Source organism: Acartia tonsa, chromosome 6, assembly GCF_053477335.1.
Source record: "Acartia tonsa isolate MP-2025a chromosome 6, ASM5347733v1, whole genome shotgun sequence".
NCBI classification, from domain to species: Eukaryota; Metazoa; Arthropoda; class Copepoda; order Calanoida; family Acartiidae; genus Acartia; species Acartia tonsa.
In genome coordinates this window covers 15099420-15120908 of record NC_137265.1, presented here as the reverse complement: position 1 = coordinate 15120908, position 21489 = coordinate 15099420, and the positions used below count along the sequence as shown (strand labels likewise).

Below are 21489 nucleotides of genomic sequence, written 5' to 3'. Positions count from 1 at the left end.
GGTCAGAAAGACAAAATATTCCTATGTAGAAAAATAGCCAAAAAACAAACAACCTAAAAATATTATTATACTTGTTCTTCATTTTAGATTTCAAATAAAGTAATATGCAAATGTACAGTTCAATGGGATTAGGTCGATGCTTTTTACGCTTTAATCATAAAGGTTTAGAAGAAAAACAAGGATGACAACATCTATAAGAAGCGAAGCTCTAAACACCATGGATGGACAAATGGGCAAAGTGAGTTATGAAGTAGATGTTCCATTGTCATAAAAGATTAAAAGAAAAGGAGAGAATTTGCCAAAAATCGAAGAAAAAATAACGACAGTTCGACAGACGAAAAATGTAGACTAGATTCAAAGGAAAATCTTAGTTGAATATCTAAGAAAAACAAATTTCCACTTAAGCGCTACAGATTGACTGACGGACTGATGAATGACAGATTATCTTTGCTACTTAATATGAAAATACTACATATATTAAAATTGAACAGCCAGGTAACTGATAAAAAGTAGAGAAGATAATAGATATACAGAGAAAGAAAGAAAAAAAGAGAAAATAGATATGTGAAAGATTCAGAAAAAATAAGAGAACGAGAGAAAAAGAGTGAAAGAAAGACAGTGAAAGAAAGAGAGAGAGAAAGTAAAACTGAGAGAAAGAGACAGAGAGAGTGAGAAAGAAAGAAAGAAAAGAAAAGAAAGAGAGAAAATGGTAAAATGTTGTTGTCTAAGCCCTATGGTTTGCAGACGGGCACCCATGCCCATACCAGTGTTGATGCAATTTAGTTCATCCATAGACGTCTGCATTTTCAGCAATATTATAGATAGATACACTCACAGATAGACAGATAAATATAGACACTATTAGATGGGGGGTGCACGGTACAGCACACCCGGGTGTAGGTGCAAGCACAATTTGCAAGGACAAGGGTGCAACACGGCGGGAGTAAATACACCCCGCCCCCCTCCCACCAACCACGCACACTACGGGAGTAGATATACCCCACCCCCGAATCATACCGGAGTAAATACACCCCCACAGCGGGAGTATGGGGTGCAGGGCAAGTTTATAGTTCACCCCAGAGAATGGTGTGGGAGCTAGAGAAATGGGAGTAAAAAGGGTGAGGATCTCTCAGAGGTTATCCCGAAGGGAGACATTTAAAGTGCGCTATGACTTTCGTAAAAAATATTGTCAAAGAATTGCTATAATATGAATAACAACATTTTTAGTATGGTTTCGAAACCGATAAACATCCGATGGGTTAGAACCAGTTCTCATCCATTCTGAAAAATCATGTTTAGCATCGTATTGTAGACAATTTTCCACGAATAATAAAATAAAATCATAAAATCAGATTTTAATCTTGTTATTTTTCATTTTTTATCCGAGGAAAGCTGTCTAGGCGATAAATATGTCAAAAAGTATTAGAAACTCAAGACTCCGAATAGAAAATTCTTACAAAAACACAAACAAATATGTAAACCATGAACGCTCAGTAAATCAGGGATCTGGAGGGATAAGACAATGGCAGAAAAATTGATGTACACTTTTAATCCCAAATGATGATACACAAATAGACCCATTTTTTAAAGATTATAATCAGTAAATGAAACGTTTGGACAATCTACATAATAACACAACCAATCAAAAATAAACAAAAGTCCCTAAAGTTGCAAAGCCAACGAATAAGTAAACGTTAAAATAAAACTTTGGGGACCAGTGTAATAAACAGCCCAATGTCCCCTTCTTCCCCAAATTTAACACTATTTAGTCATTTGAGTATTGAAATGTTGATGTGTCAGCCAAGACCACCTCTTTTTGATACTACATAGTCAACAAAAGTGGCTTCGCCTCTAGCCTCTATGGCCTTGCCTCAAGAGGTTGTGAAAAGTAATAGCTAAAAATAGCCTATATCAATAACAGGTCCTGTAGGTATGTTCCTTGAAAAAAAGCCAAATTGGTTAAGGGCTAACTGAGATCCTAAGCATCAGACGTACATTTTCAGGGAGAGAGGAGACATTGGGCTGTTTATTACACAGGTCCTCAAAGTTTTATAATAACGTTTCCTTATTCGTTAGCTGAATAATTTTGGGGACCCAAGTGAATTTTGATTAGTTGAATCATTAAGTTGAGTGTTCAAACGTTTCTACCACTAATTGTTATACAGATTGGGAATTCCGTGTATCATCATTGTGGATGTGCATCAATTCATCGGCCATAGTCTTATCCCTTTAGATCCCTGCAAAAGTTCTACTGTTTTATTATATGCAGATTGCAGATAAACTATTGAAATGACCAGTCGACATACTGCTATACGTTTTGACAAGATATTTATGCGGAAATTATAGAACATCTACGTTTATACACTTATACAAACACACGGTGTTAGTGGTGGGGTAGCCGGTAAAATTTGGGAGTATGGAGTTGGAGAGTGTAATTGAGGAGTACGGGGAGTAAGAGGGTGCAAATTTAAGTACGTAGGGTGCAGAACCGGGAAAATGTGGCCCAGACCATGTTGTACGAGTACTCCCCAGACCATGTTGTACAAGTACTCCCCCCCCCGCACCCACTCAGGATTTGCATCCAAGAGCAGCAGCGCACCCAAACTTGCAGTCGAGTCGTCTAAGGTGTTGAGGCTGAAATTTTGTGTTTCTACCCTGAAGTCTGCAATATTCAACTGATGGAAAATTATGGAGTTTTAAAACATATATTTTATAAAAATGTCCTCTTCCCTCACTTAAAGACTGACTCTTACAATTTAAGGTGTCGTGGTAGAATTTTTGTGTTTCTACCCTGAAGTCTACAATATTCTACTGACGGAAAAATATTTAGTTTTAAAATAATCAGATCAATTCTAAAATATCCTCTTACCTCACTAAATGACTCAAAACTTAATTTACAATTACATATGTAAATAGAATAATAGTTTTTATAAATAGTGAAGGAAAAAGTAAAACACATCATTTTAGATAAAAAAAACAACAGATTTGTAAAAAATTTAAATTCTTAATCAAATTCATTAAAAATGTATAAAATTTAAAGTTGAGGTCTTAACCCGGATTGTAAAAGTGTGAAATGGAACTAAGTTAAAGTAGATGCTTCCTTGATTTTGAAAAATCTTTACAAAGAAAACATACATATAATAATGACATTTCTCGTATTCATTTGAATCCGGTGGATAGGAACTGGTTCTCATGAATACGAAAAAACTATGTCTAGCATCGTATTATATCCAGTTTTCTACGAATATAGAAATGTACAATCATAAGATTAAAACCAGTTTTTTTAGCCGGTGCCTCCGGCACCTCGGGGCTAAAAAAACTAGTTTTATTCTTATAATTGTACATTCTATATCCGCGGAAAGCCGTTTATAATACGATACGAGAAATAACTATTCCTTCATAGCATTGTTAATGGATGGGCGTAAGAAAAAGTGTTTTATATATTTAGTAGTTATGCTGTTATAGCTCAAGGCACTTTTGTAGGCAACAAACCCTTTAATTGCATGACCTTTATATGGAAGAAGTATGCTACTAAAACATCCACTCTTTTTTTACTGTGCATCCCTTTAAAATACATATATACTTTCATAGGTATACAACATATACATATATAATTCTCTAGTAAAGCACGACCATGGGATGAATTTAGAAATGAGGCCAACCATATATAAAATATATGTTAAATATATTTTATCTGACTATATACCAAATATATATTATATAATATATCAAGATAATATATGGGGTAGGACAATAAATAATATATTTAGAATCTTATTTTAACGAAAGCTGGGGAAGAATAAGAGTTGATTGAATGACTTTTGTCTAAAAGTTATGTACAGGATCATGCCTTACTTATGCAAGGGTATTCACTCCTTCTTAGTTATAATGTTTAGTTCATTTTAGTAACTAGCAACTTGGCGGTTTCCCTCAAAGTTCCTAGTCGAGCACTGAAACTCTTATTATTTGGATATGTTAAAAATAAGAGGAAGCACTTTTTCATTTGTTTCTTTATTTCTAAAACTCAGGTAGGTTGGGTTATAATAGGTATGGAAAGAAGAAGGGCACCGCAGTTACAGACCCAACAGGGTAAGAGCATAGGGGTTAGGTAAAGGAAACAAAACTACCAACCCCCTTCTAATTTTCAATTTTTTAAAGTATAAAGTGGGTTTAATGGTCGTTAGGCACTTTGCGAGAAAGTACCTATCAACAATGTCTTTGGTATGCCAAGGGGTTTTAAACAATTACCAGTGAACCTGTATAAATCACCCTGGTTTTACTAGACTAGGGAAGCAAACAAACTTTACAATGGGGAAGGGAAATGCAAACAGGAAAGGGAAAAAGGAGGATTTCCCATAAGGAAAGGGTGATGCCAAAAGGTACGGGGGGCAAGCAACCCGGCATATTGCCTGAGGGTGGCAAAGGGAAGGGAGCAAAGAGGCATTGCCTGGCAACAGATCTAAATTATTTCAAGTTCCAGGTTTTAAACCCAGCTGCAACCGGCCTTTTACATCCATATATATTAAAATGTATATATATGTAACTATAGATCAGAATGCATATATGTTGTATATATTGATAGTTTTACCTCATCCTATTCGGGAATTTCACGCATCGTATTGCAGACAGCTTTCCATGGATATTAAAATGGAAAATTATAAGATTAAAACCAGTTTTAGTATTTTCTATTTTAATATTTATAGAACATAAAAAGATGTTATACATGTTTTTTCAATATGGCTGAGAACCGGTTTAATCCTGCGGATATTTATCAGTTACGAAGCAATAATGGAAAATATGTTTTATTAGAATAATAAAGCTATTTAGTATAAAATTTTAGTACTTCTAAAATAGCATTCCTTTTAAGGTATTAAATTAATTTCTTTCTTGATAACATTTACAGAAAATGCAGGAAAACATGGATGACAACATCCAGAACAGCGGAGCTTAACAGATCCATTAGATATGACAGACAAACGAACATCAACAAATATAGAGAAACAACTCATTAAATATTCAACATTATTACAAAAGTTGAATAAAAATTTAAAATTACTTAAATAAAAAGACTTTATTATACCATTTTACCTTTTGGTCATATGAATCCATTTTCTAAAAGTCAAGTTAATAGGATGATAATATCACATGATGAAAATGTACATACGATAAAAAATGAGCCTATTTAAAATGGCCTTTTTAACCTCAAAATTGTTATGAAGATATTTTCTTAAAATTGATAATTAAAATATGCCTTATTGAATTAATCGCTTAAATACACAAACTGCCCTTGAATTATAGGCATTTTGAATTGTTGTAACTATGTACTTTCTGATAGTGATTAAAGAGTTGCTACGCTTTCTAAAATGCCTGAACTAATAATAAGAGCTAACCGTTATGTACAGACGAAGCTACACTAAATGTAGAAAAGCGTCACAAAGACTTACAGACATATACATGAAAACATGTAAAGAGGTTTTGCTACAAAAAATTACTAAATACTTTCAGTAAGCTTTTAAGACTAATAAAACAATGATGAAGAAAAAGGCTTTTAATCAAATTACTATGCAAAAACCATATTTTTTTTATTTTCTTAACAAGGATGATAACATATCCACATGAGAGAAGCTAAACAAATGAAAGATGCTTCTCAATAAAAAGAACTACATTTAGATCTACCTTGTAGTGTCCTAAAAATAGATTTTTCAAATAGTTTATCCAAAAGAAGAATAAAATGATTTTAGTACACCTAATGTTTCAGGAATTTGCATAAAAGGTTTGAAATTGACAGTACGATCCTACCAGTCCTAGATATATGATTACTTGGCTCTCCGTAATTGCCTTACGAACGCACACTATATGTTTGCTTTGCTTGTAACAAGGATGGCAAAATGCATTTTTTGTGTAACAAAAAGTAACTGTATTAAAATAATCATTATTGAGATATCATGTTTTGTTTTCTAAAGATGTGAATGTCTAAAGCAAATATGATACTTTTGACTAGCGGAAAAAGTGAAAAAGTAAATTAGTTTTCTTTCAGATGAAATATACAGGGATAAGTGGATGTGCCAATGGATAAAAACAATGTTGTATATGTGTAAGTTTGTTCATGTATGCTTAATAGAAGAGGGGAAGAGAGAGGAATTGTCATAACAACAGATTCTTTAACGTATCTTTTCATATTATGTGGGGACTAACCAGTGCAGAATTCCCATTTCTCTATCCCTGAATCCCAGCTGCTCAGTCGGACGCCGTCTGGTAAATCAAATTCAATGATACCTTTGACAAGAACTGTTTAATCAAAGAAGCGCAGTCAGTAAATACAATTGGTTTGTAGCAACATTAATTATATGATTTTAGATTATATATGAAATAAGAATAGTTCTGGTCAAACTGGTTTTAATCTTATAATTGTACATTCTATATTCGCGGAAAGCTGTTTATAATACGATGCTAGACATAGTTTTTTCGTATGGATGAGAACCGGTTCCTATTTAACGGATTCGAATGAATACGAGAAAAAAATTCTTTGGAATTTATGGATGTTTAGATGAACCACATCCACAAAAAAGTTCTAGCCATGGTTCTATTTTGCGGACACTGTCCCTAGGGGGCTCTCTTAACCCTTACTTAACCTAACCAAACTAAAAATAATGATCCAATATAAGTTTCTCCTTATTCTATGAAGTCTTATTTCTCACAGAAAGTCTCATTGTGGTCCATATGTGATATGTATCAGAAATATTTGACATAAAACATTGGACATCTCTATCTTACTGTATAAGTAAATTATCAAAAATGGCCATTAGTTTGAAGAAAGCAGTAGGAACCACTTTTTGGCTTGTTTTTTTGCCTTAAATTCGAACCCATTTCCTCAGGGATAACTTTTCACACGTTAAATAAAGAATTGCAGTATACACAAAACAGTTATTTGTATAGTAGCTGCGCCTCAGTTTAAATTTAAAGATATTATAAGAAGAATCACCATAGGAGATAAACCCTTTACAGACGGTTTCATCATTCTGAAATAATAGATTATATTATTGTTTATAGAGTAGCTGCGCATCAGTTTAAATTTAAAGATATTATAAGAAGAGTCCACCATAGGAGATAAACCCTTTACAGGTGGTTTTATAATTTTGAAATGATATATTACATAATTTTGTAGGTTCGTACACAATATGAGAAAAGTAAATCTTAAAAGATAAGCCCTTTACTAATCTTTCCAACTCTGCTGGCTCTCTTACTCTCAATAAAACTATTCTAACTATGAAGTAATCATAAAAAAATTTAGTTTTTTTCAAGAAGAATTAGTTTATTTTCCATTTTTAGTTATATTTGATAAATATGATCCCTAATTCTTTGGCTTTAAAACTTTGGGTATTTTTATTGACTAGGTTGTATTACAGGAGGGGGTAATATGTTTATACTAATTGGGGATGTAGATCAATTTATCTTCCATTGTCTTGTGTCTCATACTTGTAAATTGCCATATTAAAACTCCTTATTTATTATCTTTAAAATATATTTTTACCTTTCCATCCATGAAGGGTAAAACTTACACAAAGGGAAGCAAAAAGTTTGCAAATAATGGAGTTGGGGAGCTTTTTTCAGCCCGCTCCACCAGTGCAGACCTCTTAAAATATTTGCTCGCAAAAACACTTGTCCCAAAGATGGACGTAAATGTCGAAATTGTAATTGAATATACAAAAATGGGATAGTCATACGCAATGGTGCAGATTTGAAATGTATCTTGTCCTATTTTTTTTGCTGTTTATTTATCAACATAACAGAAGTTATGGTTAGATTTAGTTAGGGGGGAGGGGTCAATAAAAGCTTTAGAGGGGATGTAATTTTAATTGGGGGGATAAAGGGGGGGGGGGAGGAAGCTTCTAAAAACATAAAACTTAGGTTTTTGGATTTTTTCATCTTGTCGTATTTCTATCTAAAATATAATATCTATTTACCTGTATGAAATGTTTTTAAGATTAGATGAATTATCCATACTCTTAAATAAAGTAGTAAGGTTTTTGTCTGTCCGAATTAAGATCTCACTAACTACAGAACCGATCGAGTTCTCCATCAATATCTGGGAAACTTATTACATAGATTTCAAGTTTTAGGTTAACTCATCCGATGGTTTTAGGCTATTTTACTGATTTTCTTCCTCTATATGCTATGAGCGCAGCCGCTATTATACTGAACTAGTTAGTTTAATATATGTCTGTAAATGTGTAAGATAAGGTCTTTAAAACAGCTAGACAGTTTGGTCCATATTTTTCAAATTGGTTTTGTCTAAGTATTTTATGTTAAAGAGGGCAGATTATTCCAGTATGGCTCCGAATCCGTTTCATTTCCGCTAATTATTGATTAGTGAAATTTTCCACGTAAAAGAAAATAAAAAATCATTTGATCGATTCAATGCAAGTAGTTTTTTTAGCCCCGAGGTGCCGAAGACACCGGCTAAAAAAACTGGTTTAATCTTATTATTGTACATTTCTATATTCGTAGAAAGCTGGATATAATACGATGCTAGACATAGTTTTTTCATATGGATGAGAACCGGTTCCTATCCACCGGTTTCGAATGAATACGAGAAATATTATTTCTATACTTTTATTTACAATTCCTAAGACAATTGTCTATAATACGAAGTTATGCATGCATGATTCTTTTATACAATACAAATTATAGAAGTAACCTGGCTGAAAATCTAATTTTAGGACTTTGAAGATATTTAAAGAATGGAAATTAACTTTAAACCTATTTTGGGAATTATTGTTGTAATCGTCACACACACACACACAAACACGCACATACACACACACACATACCTTACTATTTTAGGAATTGTCAAGCAAAAAATTTGCCAAAGATGTTTGCAAAATACGGTAACTTTTTGCCAGTAATCTTAGACCTACAAAAAAATGGATGCAGGAAATATATTCTGAAAATCATTTTGAGGGGGGAATTTTAAGCTTTTAAAATATAAGCATTTTTTGTTCTAATCATTTTAGGTTTTTCATGAGTAAAAAGTCCATCTTAAGAAATAAGCCAACTGAATTACATCACGGATGATAAACAGGGAGGCATGGGACATTAGGATATTTATGAAACCAGTCCCCAAACTTATATACAAACGTTTTTTGTTTATTTGTTGGCTTATTAAATTTGGCTGGTTGGTTCATTAAGTTGAGTGTCTTCTAAATGTTTCAACTACTAATTGTAATCTACAGAGGACTAATTTTATGTGTCATCATTGGGAATGTAGAGTACATTAATTTATTAGCCATTGACTTATCCCCTTGTATTAAAAAACCATGAGAAAATCCGTATTTTATATCAACATGTAGACGAACATAAAGAATTATGGAGTAGCTTCGCTACTAAAAAGTGCCTTTTAGCAAAATATGTAAATAATGTAAAACTTCCCACAATATTTCTTAAATGGGCGACAAAAAAAATTGTCGTTTTCGCGACATTTATGCAAATTTTTGGCATATTACCCATAAGTTCATGGTGGAGTACAGAACACCCCCTTAAAAAAAAATATTTTAATAAATGCTGGTTTATAACTCTAGGTTAGGTACAGGCCCTGCATGGTTAGGGCTACTAACAAGGGTTAGGCATAAGGCATAACTCTCCCCCCTTCCCTTATTATTTGCGAAGGTTTGTAATAATATGAAGCTTCTTAAAAACTTACTTACAAAGTTGAACGATATCTTAATAATAGAAGGTTTTTTCGTCTCGCTAACCACTGAACCTATTTCCATTATTGAAAAGCTATTTTAGTAACCCCCCTGTAAGAGCATTAAGCACCTAGATGCTATGGGCAAATACACTACAGTTTCTTCATAGAGAAGAGGGGCCATTTGGAAATTGTAGATCAGTTGACTCAGTCTTTTTTGAGAAATTGAGTAACAAACAAATAGACATCCTACATCTTTCATAATTAGAAAAAAATACTTTTAAATATATTTTTTTTTATATTTAAACACATAATAAATGTTTGATACAAACATAAACATTTTTACAAAAATATAAAAAAGTATAAAAATTTATCATATCACAGTAAATTTCATGGATTTTGTTTAAAATAAAGCTCTAAAATAATACTATATTATATCATGAACAATGCAAAAAACATATATTTCAAAAAAAAAATTTCTAACAAAGAATTTTTTTCTCATTTTTAAAGCAATGTAGTCTAATATTTAGGTTTTGATTTTAATAAAACTTTATATTGAGGTTTCGTGAATTTTCTTTTCAATGGCAGTTTTTAATTTTATTTTCTAGTATGGCTTGAAAATCCGATTAATTCCGCTGGATTGGATAAAGACCGGTTTTGAGCCATACTGTAAAATAATATGTATAGTAGCGATTATAGACAATTGTCCACGAACAAGAAAATAAAAATCCTAGGATAAATCTTTTTTTTATCAGCGGTCAAACTCAATACTAACATACGACAAGCATACATAATTTCAAGAAAAGAATTTTTTTATAGCTTTTATGTATCATCAGCATAAGTATAAACTTGTAATCATTATTTTTGTTAAAGCATATAGAGAACAAATACTAAATAAGTCCAAAAGCGTGCCGAAATTTTTTGATTATTGCTTAGATGAGATTTCTTCTTTCTTCCTCTCTTCCTTCGTCTTCGCTGTAATTTACTTCCTTCTAAAAATTTTAAAATACTTAATTTTGAAATATAGGTTATTGAAAATATGTTTTCTTAATTATCCTCATTTAAAAGTAACAGGACATCTGTCTGTATATATGTCTGTGTGTGTCTATCTGCAGCTTTTGATCTCGCTAACCGCTTTACAGTGAAGCTTCTCATAGGTCTAGTGAAGGTTTATAAAGTTATATTGAGGGTGGATACATCCTTCCACCCAAGAAAAAAAGCCCATAGAGAAAAAAATTTAATTTTTTATTGCATTGGTACATAGCTAAATTTTCATTGCATTTAAAGTTTGTTTGATATTTAGTTTTGGTTACAATTATTATATTTTTAATAATGCCTTTAATATAATAATCGAATACCTTATTAAAATATTTATAATCTGAGAATGTAGGAACCAGCGCATCTCTGCTGGATGCCATTGTCAGGTTGCTGGCAGCACCCAACAGGTACAACAGGTGGAATCCGATCAAGTGGCTCAGGATAAAGTTCTCCTAAAATACAGTAAATTTTAATACCGAAAAATAATGAAAAACTTTAGAAAATGAACGAATGTTTTATTAATTCTTATTTATTAATAAATTATTAGATCCTGGTTGGTTGGTTCAAACTAACACTCTCCAAACTTTTCAACCAATATCATAATCTAGAATGGGGTAAAGTTTATCCATCATCATTTACCTGTGGAGGAATATTTGGCAAGAAATAGAAATCCAGTAGTGACCAGACACCTCTCCAGTAGTTAACAGCTGACAGCAGCGCAAGGAATGCCGCGAAATTGTATTTCAACTTAGGCCATTGCAACTTCTCGTTACAGCTGTCCCGCATTTTCTCAAAATGCCTAAACAAATCATATCATATTATAAATTAAATGGTATGTTAACATTAAACTTTTATCTATAACACAAAGTAGTAAGGTTTCTTTAGTCTTTGGGTGGTTTTAGGCTATGACATTGGCTATGCATCATTCACTCAAAAATATGACCCCTAGAAGCTAAAGAAGCAGCCGCTTGTGAGACATAAAGTAGACAACAAACTGTATTTTATCTAAATGACCAAAAGGCTTAACTATATACATAAAGCCAACTTCCTTTTTAAAGATTTGTAATCCCTTCAGGGCGACCTCTAACCTTACCCCTACCTAACCTCAGCTGACCCACCTCTCCAGCATCATGACGGAGATGACCATGATGATGACAATGAAGATACTGTCCCAGGCCTGGACGTCCTTCTCAATGATCTCCATCTCCTGCAGGATGTAGTTGTTTTCTATACAGTTGTTCATTATAGTAGTTTTTGGGGACTTTATTTACAAGGTGTTTAATAGGTTTTTAAAAACTAAAATTTTTACAAGATTTGCACTAACTTACGATGTTCTACTTCTAGAATTCTACTTGTTTTTATAAAAAAAAAAAGTCTTTTGGACTAAATTACACTTGTTAAAAGCTGCTTAGCGACATATTTGCAATAAAAGATCCAATTTTTTTATACGGCCCAAAAATGGGCTCTGTTTGCTTATTGAATTTCACCTTTAGCGTTACAGGCAAACAGCAAACTTCGTTATACAGCAGCTTCGCTCATTACAAAGTTATTAAAAAGACTACTATAATAACCTAGCTCCCAAACGCCCCACCAAACACATATCATCAGTGGATGAATAACCTAAAAAAATAATTGATAATAATAAACTTTTGATACAAGGAAGATTTAAGTAGCGAAGCCACTCTTTAAATGTCTGTGAGTCTCGCAGTATCAACATCAGAGTATGTTACCATAATGATTTTGGCTTTCTTGTTTATTGATTACTTTTAATTATACTTTCTCTTAACTTACTCTGATGTAATGATTTACAAGAGTTAGAATTAGAAAAGGGTAAATTTGTTAATCATCACGAGGGTTATACTTCAATTTATCATCCATTCGCTTATCCTTAAGATCCCAATGATGTACTGGCCAAATTATAGAGTGGTAAACACCAGGCCTATATATTCTAACAATTGATTCTACAAAAAATCACGAAACCTTTCGAAGTAAGGTGGAAGTATATTTTGATTTTTTATGTAACTGAAGAGGGGTGGGTAAGAAGGGGGGGAGGAAAAGGGGAAGGGGTTGTGGGGAAATTTTCCTTTAGAATTGTTTGTCAGAATCACATTCCCTTTTCCCTGGGCAAACACTAAATAACACTTACTGTATACGTAATGATGATATCAGCTATGAACTTTTTTCTCCCCTCGAAAAAATTTGTTTCAAAATATCCTGTCACATTTAAAACATCCTAAAGAAAAATTAAGTGTAGTACATGTTCAATACTTCAAATAGCAGCTGATAAATCCCCATTTCCACTGTAAAAATCAAATGTCGCTAAAGAACTTTCAACGGACTATTAAAGATTTTTTTACAAAATTTCCAGTAATCTATCTCAATGAAACTCAAAAATTACATTTTTCCTTTACAGGGCAATAAAGTTGGGCCAAGTAATTGCATTTTTATTGGGAATATTCCCAAAAAAATCAGAATTAAATTTTTGTGTTCATATTGCATAAAATGGAATATTCATTATGTCAAATAGAGTCAATTGGTAGATATAGGTTTTTGGCATAATTTAGCTGCAAATATCAGACAATTTAGCTCATAAAGCAGCATTTTCATAATATTCCAAAAATTACCCATTCTTTTTAATGTTATCAAGAAGACACAAACTATTTGATTGGTTTGTCAACATAAGCTACAAAGTTTAACAGGGAAAACGTACCTTGATGTTATCTCTGACGACAATGAGTGGAGATCCTCCTGTCCCATGGAAAGCATCCAGCCACATCATACACAAACTAAAATAGATAGATAGATAGATACATAGATAGATCCTCCTGACCCATGAAAAGCATCCAGCCACATCATACACAAACTAAAATAGATAGATAGATATATACATAGATAGATCCTCCTGTCCCATGGAAAGCATCCAGCCACATCATACACAAACTAAAATAGATTTATTGATAGATTCTCCTGACCCATGGAAAGCATCCAGCCACATCATACACAAACTAAAATAGATAGATAGATAGATACATAGATAAATCCTCCTGTCCAATGGAAAGCATCCAGCCACATCACACAAACTAAAATAGATAGATAGATAGATACATAGATAGATCCTCCTGACCCATGGAAAGCATCCAGCCACATCATACACAAACTAAAACAGTTAATGCACATTATGGAAAGTTGGACAGACGGACATACAATAGACAGAGTGAGTTTTACATAAACAAGTAACATAATGCAGGGAGGGAGAGGATATTTGTAAAAAAAACTATGGCTACTTTTATTTAATTTTGATTGGTTGGTTCCAAATTAGAAATGTCCAAACTTGTTAACCAGCAAAGAAGGGGTGACCTGGCACATGAAGATGTTAAGCTGAACCAGTAAAGCTGAAGGCCCAGGTATAGAAGGTTGTATCTAATTAATATTTAAGGATAATACCTGGCAAATATAAGGACAGATGTTAAGCTGAACCAGTAGAGCTGAGGTCCAAGGTATAAAAGGTTGAATCCGCCCACCCAGAGGATCACTCCTGACAAACTATCACAGTACAGCAACAAAAACTAAAAAATATAACCCATCAAAATATAGTATATTATATTGTTGCTTCGATTTAACATTATGCTTAATTGTCCAAGAAATCGTAATGTGAAAATAAATTTAAAGATTAATTCTACTATGATAAATTTTAATATTTGTTAAGCAAAAAATCAACATGTTGAAAATAAACATACCGATTTTATTTTAATGATAATAGAATTACTTAGCTTTCAAAATTGTATCAATATATATCCGAATACTAACCTAATTATCAGGGGGGGAGGGTACATTGAATTATACTGGTACCCAAAGTTTATAAACATGTTCTCTTTTTTGTAATAACTTTGGGTACTTCAATAAAATTTTTTCAACCAATAATTTTAATCTAAAGAGGAGATAATTAGGCAATTATAATATTTTTATTCATTGTCTTATCTCTAAGACCCCTGCTGGTTATAGAGTAACTTTACTACTAAGAATATAATAATTTACCTTTAAGATGAACAAAACCTTGGTCCCAAGAAGATGAACACTTGGATAAATCACAGCCTAAAATTTAAATAAAAAATTTGAATTTAGATGAGAAAATGTTTGTCTGTAATTAAGTTCTCTTTTTTTTGTGTTATGTGAACCTTTTAAAAATTAATTCAAGTTTTGTTGCACCCGAATTCTAGTCAAACAAAACAAATCCTGTATTTTTCTACAATACTTTTCAGTATGGCTCAAAACCGGTTCTAATCCAACAGAGATTAATCAGATTTGGAGCCATACTGAAGAATTATTTTTAGTTGTCATAAGATGTTTGATTATTACCTTAATTATGTCCAGTAAAATCTTGAGGAAAAGTCCAGAGTTATACAACAAAACAGCACGGATTATTTTGGTCTCAGTTTCTTGGCCTGCAATAGTTATTAATCAGTTTGATATTCCACTTTGATATGACTGTATTGCCTACAACTTTTCAGTAAGTTAAAAATAAACAAAGAGGAGTCAAAATCTAAATTAATTTCTATTCAGAAGTAAACTATTTTTCATTTCTTTTAAACAAAGTTTTTTGTTGAAAACTAATAAATTAATTAATGATTTAGCTGCTTTTCGTATAGACGCGGATATTATGACAAGGGAAAAATTGTCGTCAATTTAGGTTGCTATTTCCCCTGTCGTTCATTGGTCAGTTCTTTAATCAAGTAGAAGGGGAGGGGATAAAATACGATAATCTGGTGTAAGATCCAAGTAATAATAAATTCATTGTTTTTCGGCGCGGTATTGTACTATTGAGATGTCTTATATAGGTAATATGCGGATGTACAACAAAATCAATTGATTAAAGCTGCTAAAAATACAACAACGCCAACCTTTGACTTTCGTTCATTTTTCCGCCGCTGTTTCCGTCTGTTGTGACACAACAGGACAAACTCTAGAAAAAATCTGTTAAAATCCGGGCATATACAGATTTAATAACCATACATATCAGAGGAAAATAAGGGTTTTAACCCCCACCATAATTGCGGATCCCATGATTTTTTGTTTACAGGGGTAATGCCATTGTTAGAAACTTTAAAGTCCTCAGAATAATCAAACACTCCCCCCCCCCCTAAAAAAAACTTGGATGTCCTTGATTAGGTTGAAAAAAGCTTAAAAACCAACAACATGCATAAATTTACCAAATTTTCCAATCAAAAAGCATTCAGATGGACAAACAAACAGACAAACAATGGCTTATAGAGTTGCTTTGCTACAAAAACCAAAAAAAATTACCTTTAAATGCTCTGGTGGAAATGAAATTAAAAGTTCCTCTCCAGTAAAGAACAGCCAGGGGTCCCACGACAAAACAAGAAAAGGCAAGATCCAACGCTGCAATGTTTCAGTTTTGTTCTTGTTCAGAATAGAGATAATTTAGATACACACGCTTTAAACCAGCTTATAGGATAACCGTAGAAGAACCCATTCGACCAAATTATTGATTAAAATGTGTACAGATTTTGGAACGAAAAGTAATTATGCTTTTATTTCGTTCGCCTAATGAGTCAGCTTTATATCAAAATAATTTTACAAAAAAGGGGTTGGAAAATAGTCTTTTATCTGTTCAAAGTATCATAAATTATTTTTAAAAAGCAAAGATATATCGGTCAAGTTATTTTAGAGATCTCGGATAACATCAAATTCTATGTATTTCTTTTTAGGTAAAAGTGTCAGCCTGTTTATCTGTCAGTCTGAAATGCAAAAAATCTCTAATTTATATATGTTGTTTATTAAGCAATAAATGATTTCTACTTATCCTTTCTATTTTTTGTTTATTAATCTTTCATTTAAAAGCTTCGCTACTATTAGCCATAATCGTACTTGTTTACAAGTTATTAAAAAAAACGTGATACATTTCAAAATTTATATAAAAACTAAAATGAATTTTCTCGTATTCATTCGAATCCGGTGGATAGGAACCGGTTCTCATCCATACGAAAAAACTATGTCTAGCATCGTATTATATCCAGTTTTCTACGAATATAGAAATGTACAATCATAAGATTAAAACCAGTTTTTTTAGCCGGTGCCTCCGGCACCTCGGGGCTAAAAAACTAGTTTTAATCTTATAATTGTACATTCTATATCCGCGGAAAGCCGTTTATAATACGATACGAGAAATAACTATTACAACCCATAAATCCAAATTTTGAACTTTGAACCTTTGCACTTGAAAATAAAATTTTCCTTTAGAAATTCAGTAGCTAAGCTCTATAAGTCTAAGTACTAATGAATCGAATCAAAAAAGCATTTTTTGACGTCACCTGCATGGATATAGGTGAAGTAAAATGGGCGATAAGTTATTCTTCCTTTATCCAAGGACAGGGGTTAGTCGACCCTCAACTTTAAATTTTAGTTTTAGATGGAAATAGTAAAGAAAGATTTGGAATGGGATATTTCTAGGGGCGATTTATCTCATAAGGGTAAGGAAACTTTCCCCTAAAATAGATATAAACCTTCCCTGCGCTTTCCTGTTAAGTAGAACCATATCGGTCCAGTGGTTCGCAAGACTCTTTGCTACACACAGATAGACATTCAAATAAACTTTTATAATAGGATTTTCTATTTGATTATGATTAGTTGTTTCATTAAGATGAGTGTCCAATTCCAAACGTTTTAACTGCTAATTGTAATCTACAGAAGAGGTAATTTTGTGTAACATCATTGGGTAAAATCGAACAAGAACAAAGTTTGCCTGTTGTGCGAACATTTTCTGGTTCTCCGCTGGCGCTGCCTCTATCATCATCAGGAATGTTTATCTCAGATTTTTCTTTCACGTCATTTTTAACTCCTGATTTGACATCTTTGATTCCTAATATGTAATAAGAAAGAATTGTGAATAGATAGACACAATAAGAGGTTTCACTTATTTTTCTGAATTTCTAGCAGACCACGATTCTCATAATAGGATAACACAAAGTTTGGAAGATACTATTTTCCAAAGCAAAAAAAATTAACCGAGGTGGATTTTTAATTTTTTTTTTGGCTCATTGGCTCACTAAAATCAGTGAGGCTATCTAAAAAGTTTTTTGTGAAAAATCCTCAAAATCACATAAAAAATCTACAAAAATTAAATAAAATCATAAAAGGGTTATTAAAATAGGATCTTTTAAATTTTTGTACATTTTATGCAATTTTGGATGATTTTTCACAATTTTTTTTAGCGAGCCTCACTGGTTTTAGTGAGCCAAACAGTCTTTTAAAGAATCCACCTCTGTTTAAATCGAGAGCATTTTACGACGATTTAAACCTTTAACTTTACAGGCATATGTATTTGAGTAATTAAACTCAATGATTAAATAGCAAAAGTTGTGATGGCTAAAATATTGGTTAAAAAGCTAGGACACTAATTATCAAAATTCATTGGAAGCAGCGTTTCGGAGCCGTTTAATTTTGATGCGGCTCCGGCTCCGCGGAGCCGTATCTGGAAATACGGCTCCGGCTCCTACCTTAAAATTAAAATATCAATTTTTGTTCATTATTGAATTTGATAAAATAAAATAAATAATATGAAATATTTTGCTTCTATTTGATTAAAGCTATATAAAAGTAGAAGGATGTGTGTCTATTTGTTAAGTAACAATAGTTTTTCAGTTTATTATATGGAAATAGACCGTTCGCAGGGGCGTCCAAGCTTTTTTTTTTGGGGGGGGTAAAAAATTTTAGGGGGGGGGTAATTTGTGTTTGGGGGGGGTAAAATGGCGCGCGAAGCGCGCCAAAATTTTTTTTTACCCCCCCCAAAATTTTTACCCCGGGGGTAAAATTTGATTGGGGGGGGTAATTACCCCCCCTAAAGTCTGTTGGGGGGGGGGTAAATACTCCCCCCAAATCTGTTGGGGGGGGTAATTACCCCCCCCAAACTAATTTACCCCGGGGGTAAAATTTTTGGGGGGGGTAATTTAATTATGTAAAAAAGCACCTAGTCCTACCTAATCTATTAAGTTAATAAGTACTATCTTATAACATAAAGTAGTAAGTAAGGTTTATTTGACTATAGCTTCAGATTTCATTACTTTTAATACTGAGTTCTCCTTTTTAGGAAAGCTTCAAATAGATCCCATGATGGTTCCACACTAATATAGGTCAATCCTTTGAGTGGTTTTAGGCTATTTTTCTCCTCCCTTTTTACCCTTTAGAAAACACGAGTTCTTAGATGCTAAGGGCGCCACTACTATTCAAATATATAGTAGTATCTCATTCTTTAGAACATAAAAATACAATAATTAACTCACTAACCAATGAACCAATATGATTTTACTTTAAAGTGAAGCGTCTTATAGGTCCTGGTAAGTTTTATAACTAGTTTTGAGACACCCTGACATCCTCCCAAAAGAAATCGCCTATAGAAATTCATTTTCATTATTTAATGAAATATTTAATTTAGTTAGGTATCTATTTTATGGAATCTTCAGTGCTTTACAATTACATCATAGATCCCCGGGATGGTTTTAACCCTTATAAAGGCCCAAGCAAATAAAACATGATCAAACTATTAAATTTTTTGTTATCATGGTTAAGAACTGTTTTAACTGGTTGGACAGTAAATTTTTTTTTTAAGAACATTCAATTTGGGGGGGGGGGTAAATACCCCCCCAAAAAAAATTTTTTTAAAAAACATTTATTTTGGGGGGGGTAATTACCCCCCCCAAAATCGTTGGGGGTGCCTACGGCACCCCCAAGGTAGGGGTCATTTTTTTTTGGGGGGGGGTATTGTTCACAAAATTATGGGGGTGCCTACGGCACCCCCAAAATCGTTTGGGGGTGCCAAATGGCCCATTACCCCCCCCCTTGGACGCCTATGGACCGTTGACAAATTATAATATTACTTAAAAAATCATTTTTAGCTAATCTGGAGCCGGAGCCGTTTTTAACGAAATATACGGCTCCGGCTCCACCAAAAATGTTGCTGCTCCCGGCTCCGGCTCCGCAACGCTGATTGGAAGTACCCAAAGATCTGGAGCTACCCAATAAGAGAACGTGGTTACAAAACTTTGGGTACCAGTGAAATTTAAGTCCAAAGGACCCTCGCTCACCGATAATAATATAGTGTTAATTATTGACTTATTGTCGACAAAACTGCATTCTAATCACATCATACCTACAAACTTCAGTTACATAATATATACAATGAAAAATTCAAAGCTTGTACTTTTGATATTTTGAAACCTAACTATTGTATGAGACTGTCATTTTTGTGCTTCTCATGGAAACAATTGTCAGTGTTATTATTATTATAAAGGTTACCTTTACCATCATCTTTGGAGGAAATATTAATAATTTCTTCATTATTCTGTTGAGTATAGTCTTCATTATCATTAACCACAACTATAATTTCACCAAAATCAGATCTATTCTCATTCAAATCTGTTTCGTGCGCATTAAAATCTCCACAACGGCTTTCCAATGTCATTTTAAAGTCAATATTATTAATAAATCACTTTTAATTAATTGTTTATGTTGTTTTTTAAACAGCTGACTTTTGAATAGGTGGCTTGACTGTATGTAAAAAAAAAGTTACTACGTAGGTAACACACCAAAAAAGTGTTTTGTAGTCTAGAGCTACCTCTCTCTCTCTCTCTGCTTTTGAAAATTTCCCTCTTTTGTTCCCCTTTATCGCTCTGTGTTAGCGCATAAACACAGACGAATTATTCAGCTTAGTGTAGACGTTTAGATTGTCCAATTTCTACTGAATATCCGAACTAAATATCAAATGCGCTATGGCTTCTGTCAACAAGGGGGGGAGGGGGGGATTATTTGGGGTAGGTAAGCGCAATAATAGGAAAAGGGGGAGGGGACACTTTATGGAAATTATGTTTTTAGACGGCCAATTTTTTTTGAGTCAGTGGAAAATTCCATCATACTTATGTAAAAATGCTTAATTCAAAATTCAATCTTATTAAAAAAGAAAAAATAGATAAATTGATTTCATTTTGGAACATATTATTATTTGCTTTAAGTGTTTATAATCTAAACAATTTTGAAATTAAGATTTTATATTGGACTTTCATAGAATTATATAAACCTAGGCTTTATATACAATTTAAGCATCCATAAAACGCATGAAATTAAATTAAATAAATATTGTTAGAAAAAATGGGGGAGGGTGTTTGTTTGTATATCTGTGTTTTGAAATAAAAGATCCGAAGCCTCTTATAGGTCCCCGGGAGTGTTTGAAATATTTTGAAGGAGTATATCTCAATCCTTCCGATAGATATTATCCCTATTTAAAGCCCCCCCCCCCCCCGTAAAAAGAATCTGCTGAATATAGGTTTTTCCCCAATCCCCACTCAAAGTTATAGTCCCAAGAACTCCTCTTTATTTTCAAACTTTCCATAAAAATTTCTTACGGGGGACGGGGTGTTGTCTCTCTCATCCTTCCCAAAGCCAAAAGATTCATCCCTTAAAAGCACAGTCAAATGAGTTTTATTAGATCACTAGCGTATACGCCCATAGCATCTACGGGCTCTGCCTTCGAAGAGGTAAAGGACCAAAAATAGCCTAAAACCATCTTAGGACCTTTTTGAAGATTCCCTTAAATAGAGAACTCAATCAGTTCAATAAGGAGGGGGGGGGTTCTACATTTTTTTTGCGTAAACAGGGAGCATAGGCTTTGTCTCAGGAGTGAGAGGATAGATTATTTGGCAAACGTTTCCTTTTGGGACTTAGTTTCCCCGTATTTAAAAAAAAAGTTTGAATTTGGC

At 33.0% G+C, this 21489-nt stretch overlaps 1 protein-coding gene across 1 annotated transcript; it reads right to left on the bottom strand.

The window, feature by feature from the left end:
- Positions 1-9963: 9963 nt before the first annotated feature.
- LOC145321954 (uncharacterized) lies at positions 9964-20476 on the bottom strand. The gene is made up of 13 exons (XM_080163667.1): positions 20033-20476; positions 17484-17600; positions 16025-16120; positions 15080-15165; positions 14759-14815; positions 14168-14289; positions 13434-13509; positions 12870-12956; positions 12295-12343; positions 11842-11950; positions 11363-11522; positions 11044-11175; positions 9964-10677 (listed from the first exon to the last, which is right to left on the bottom strand). Exons 1-13 carry the CDS (start codon positions 20196-20198, stop codon positions 10618-10620), a joined length of 1317 nt encoding a protein of 438 aa, XP_080019793.1. The 5' UTR covers positions 20199-20476; the 3' UTR covers positions 9964-10617.
- Between the last annotated feature and the right edge of the window lie 1013 nt (positions 20477-21489).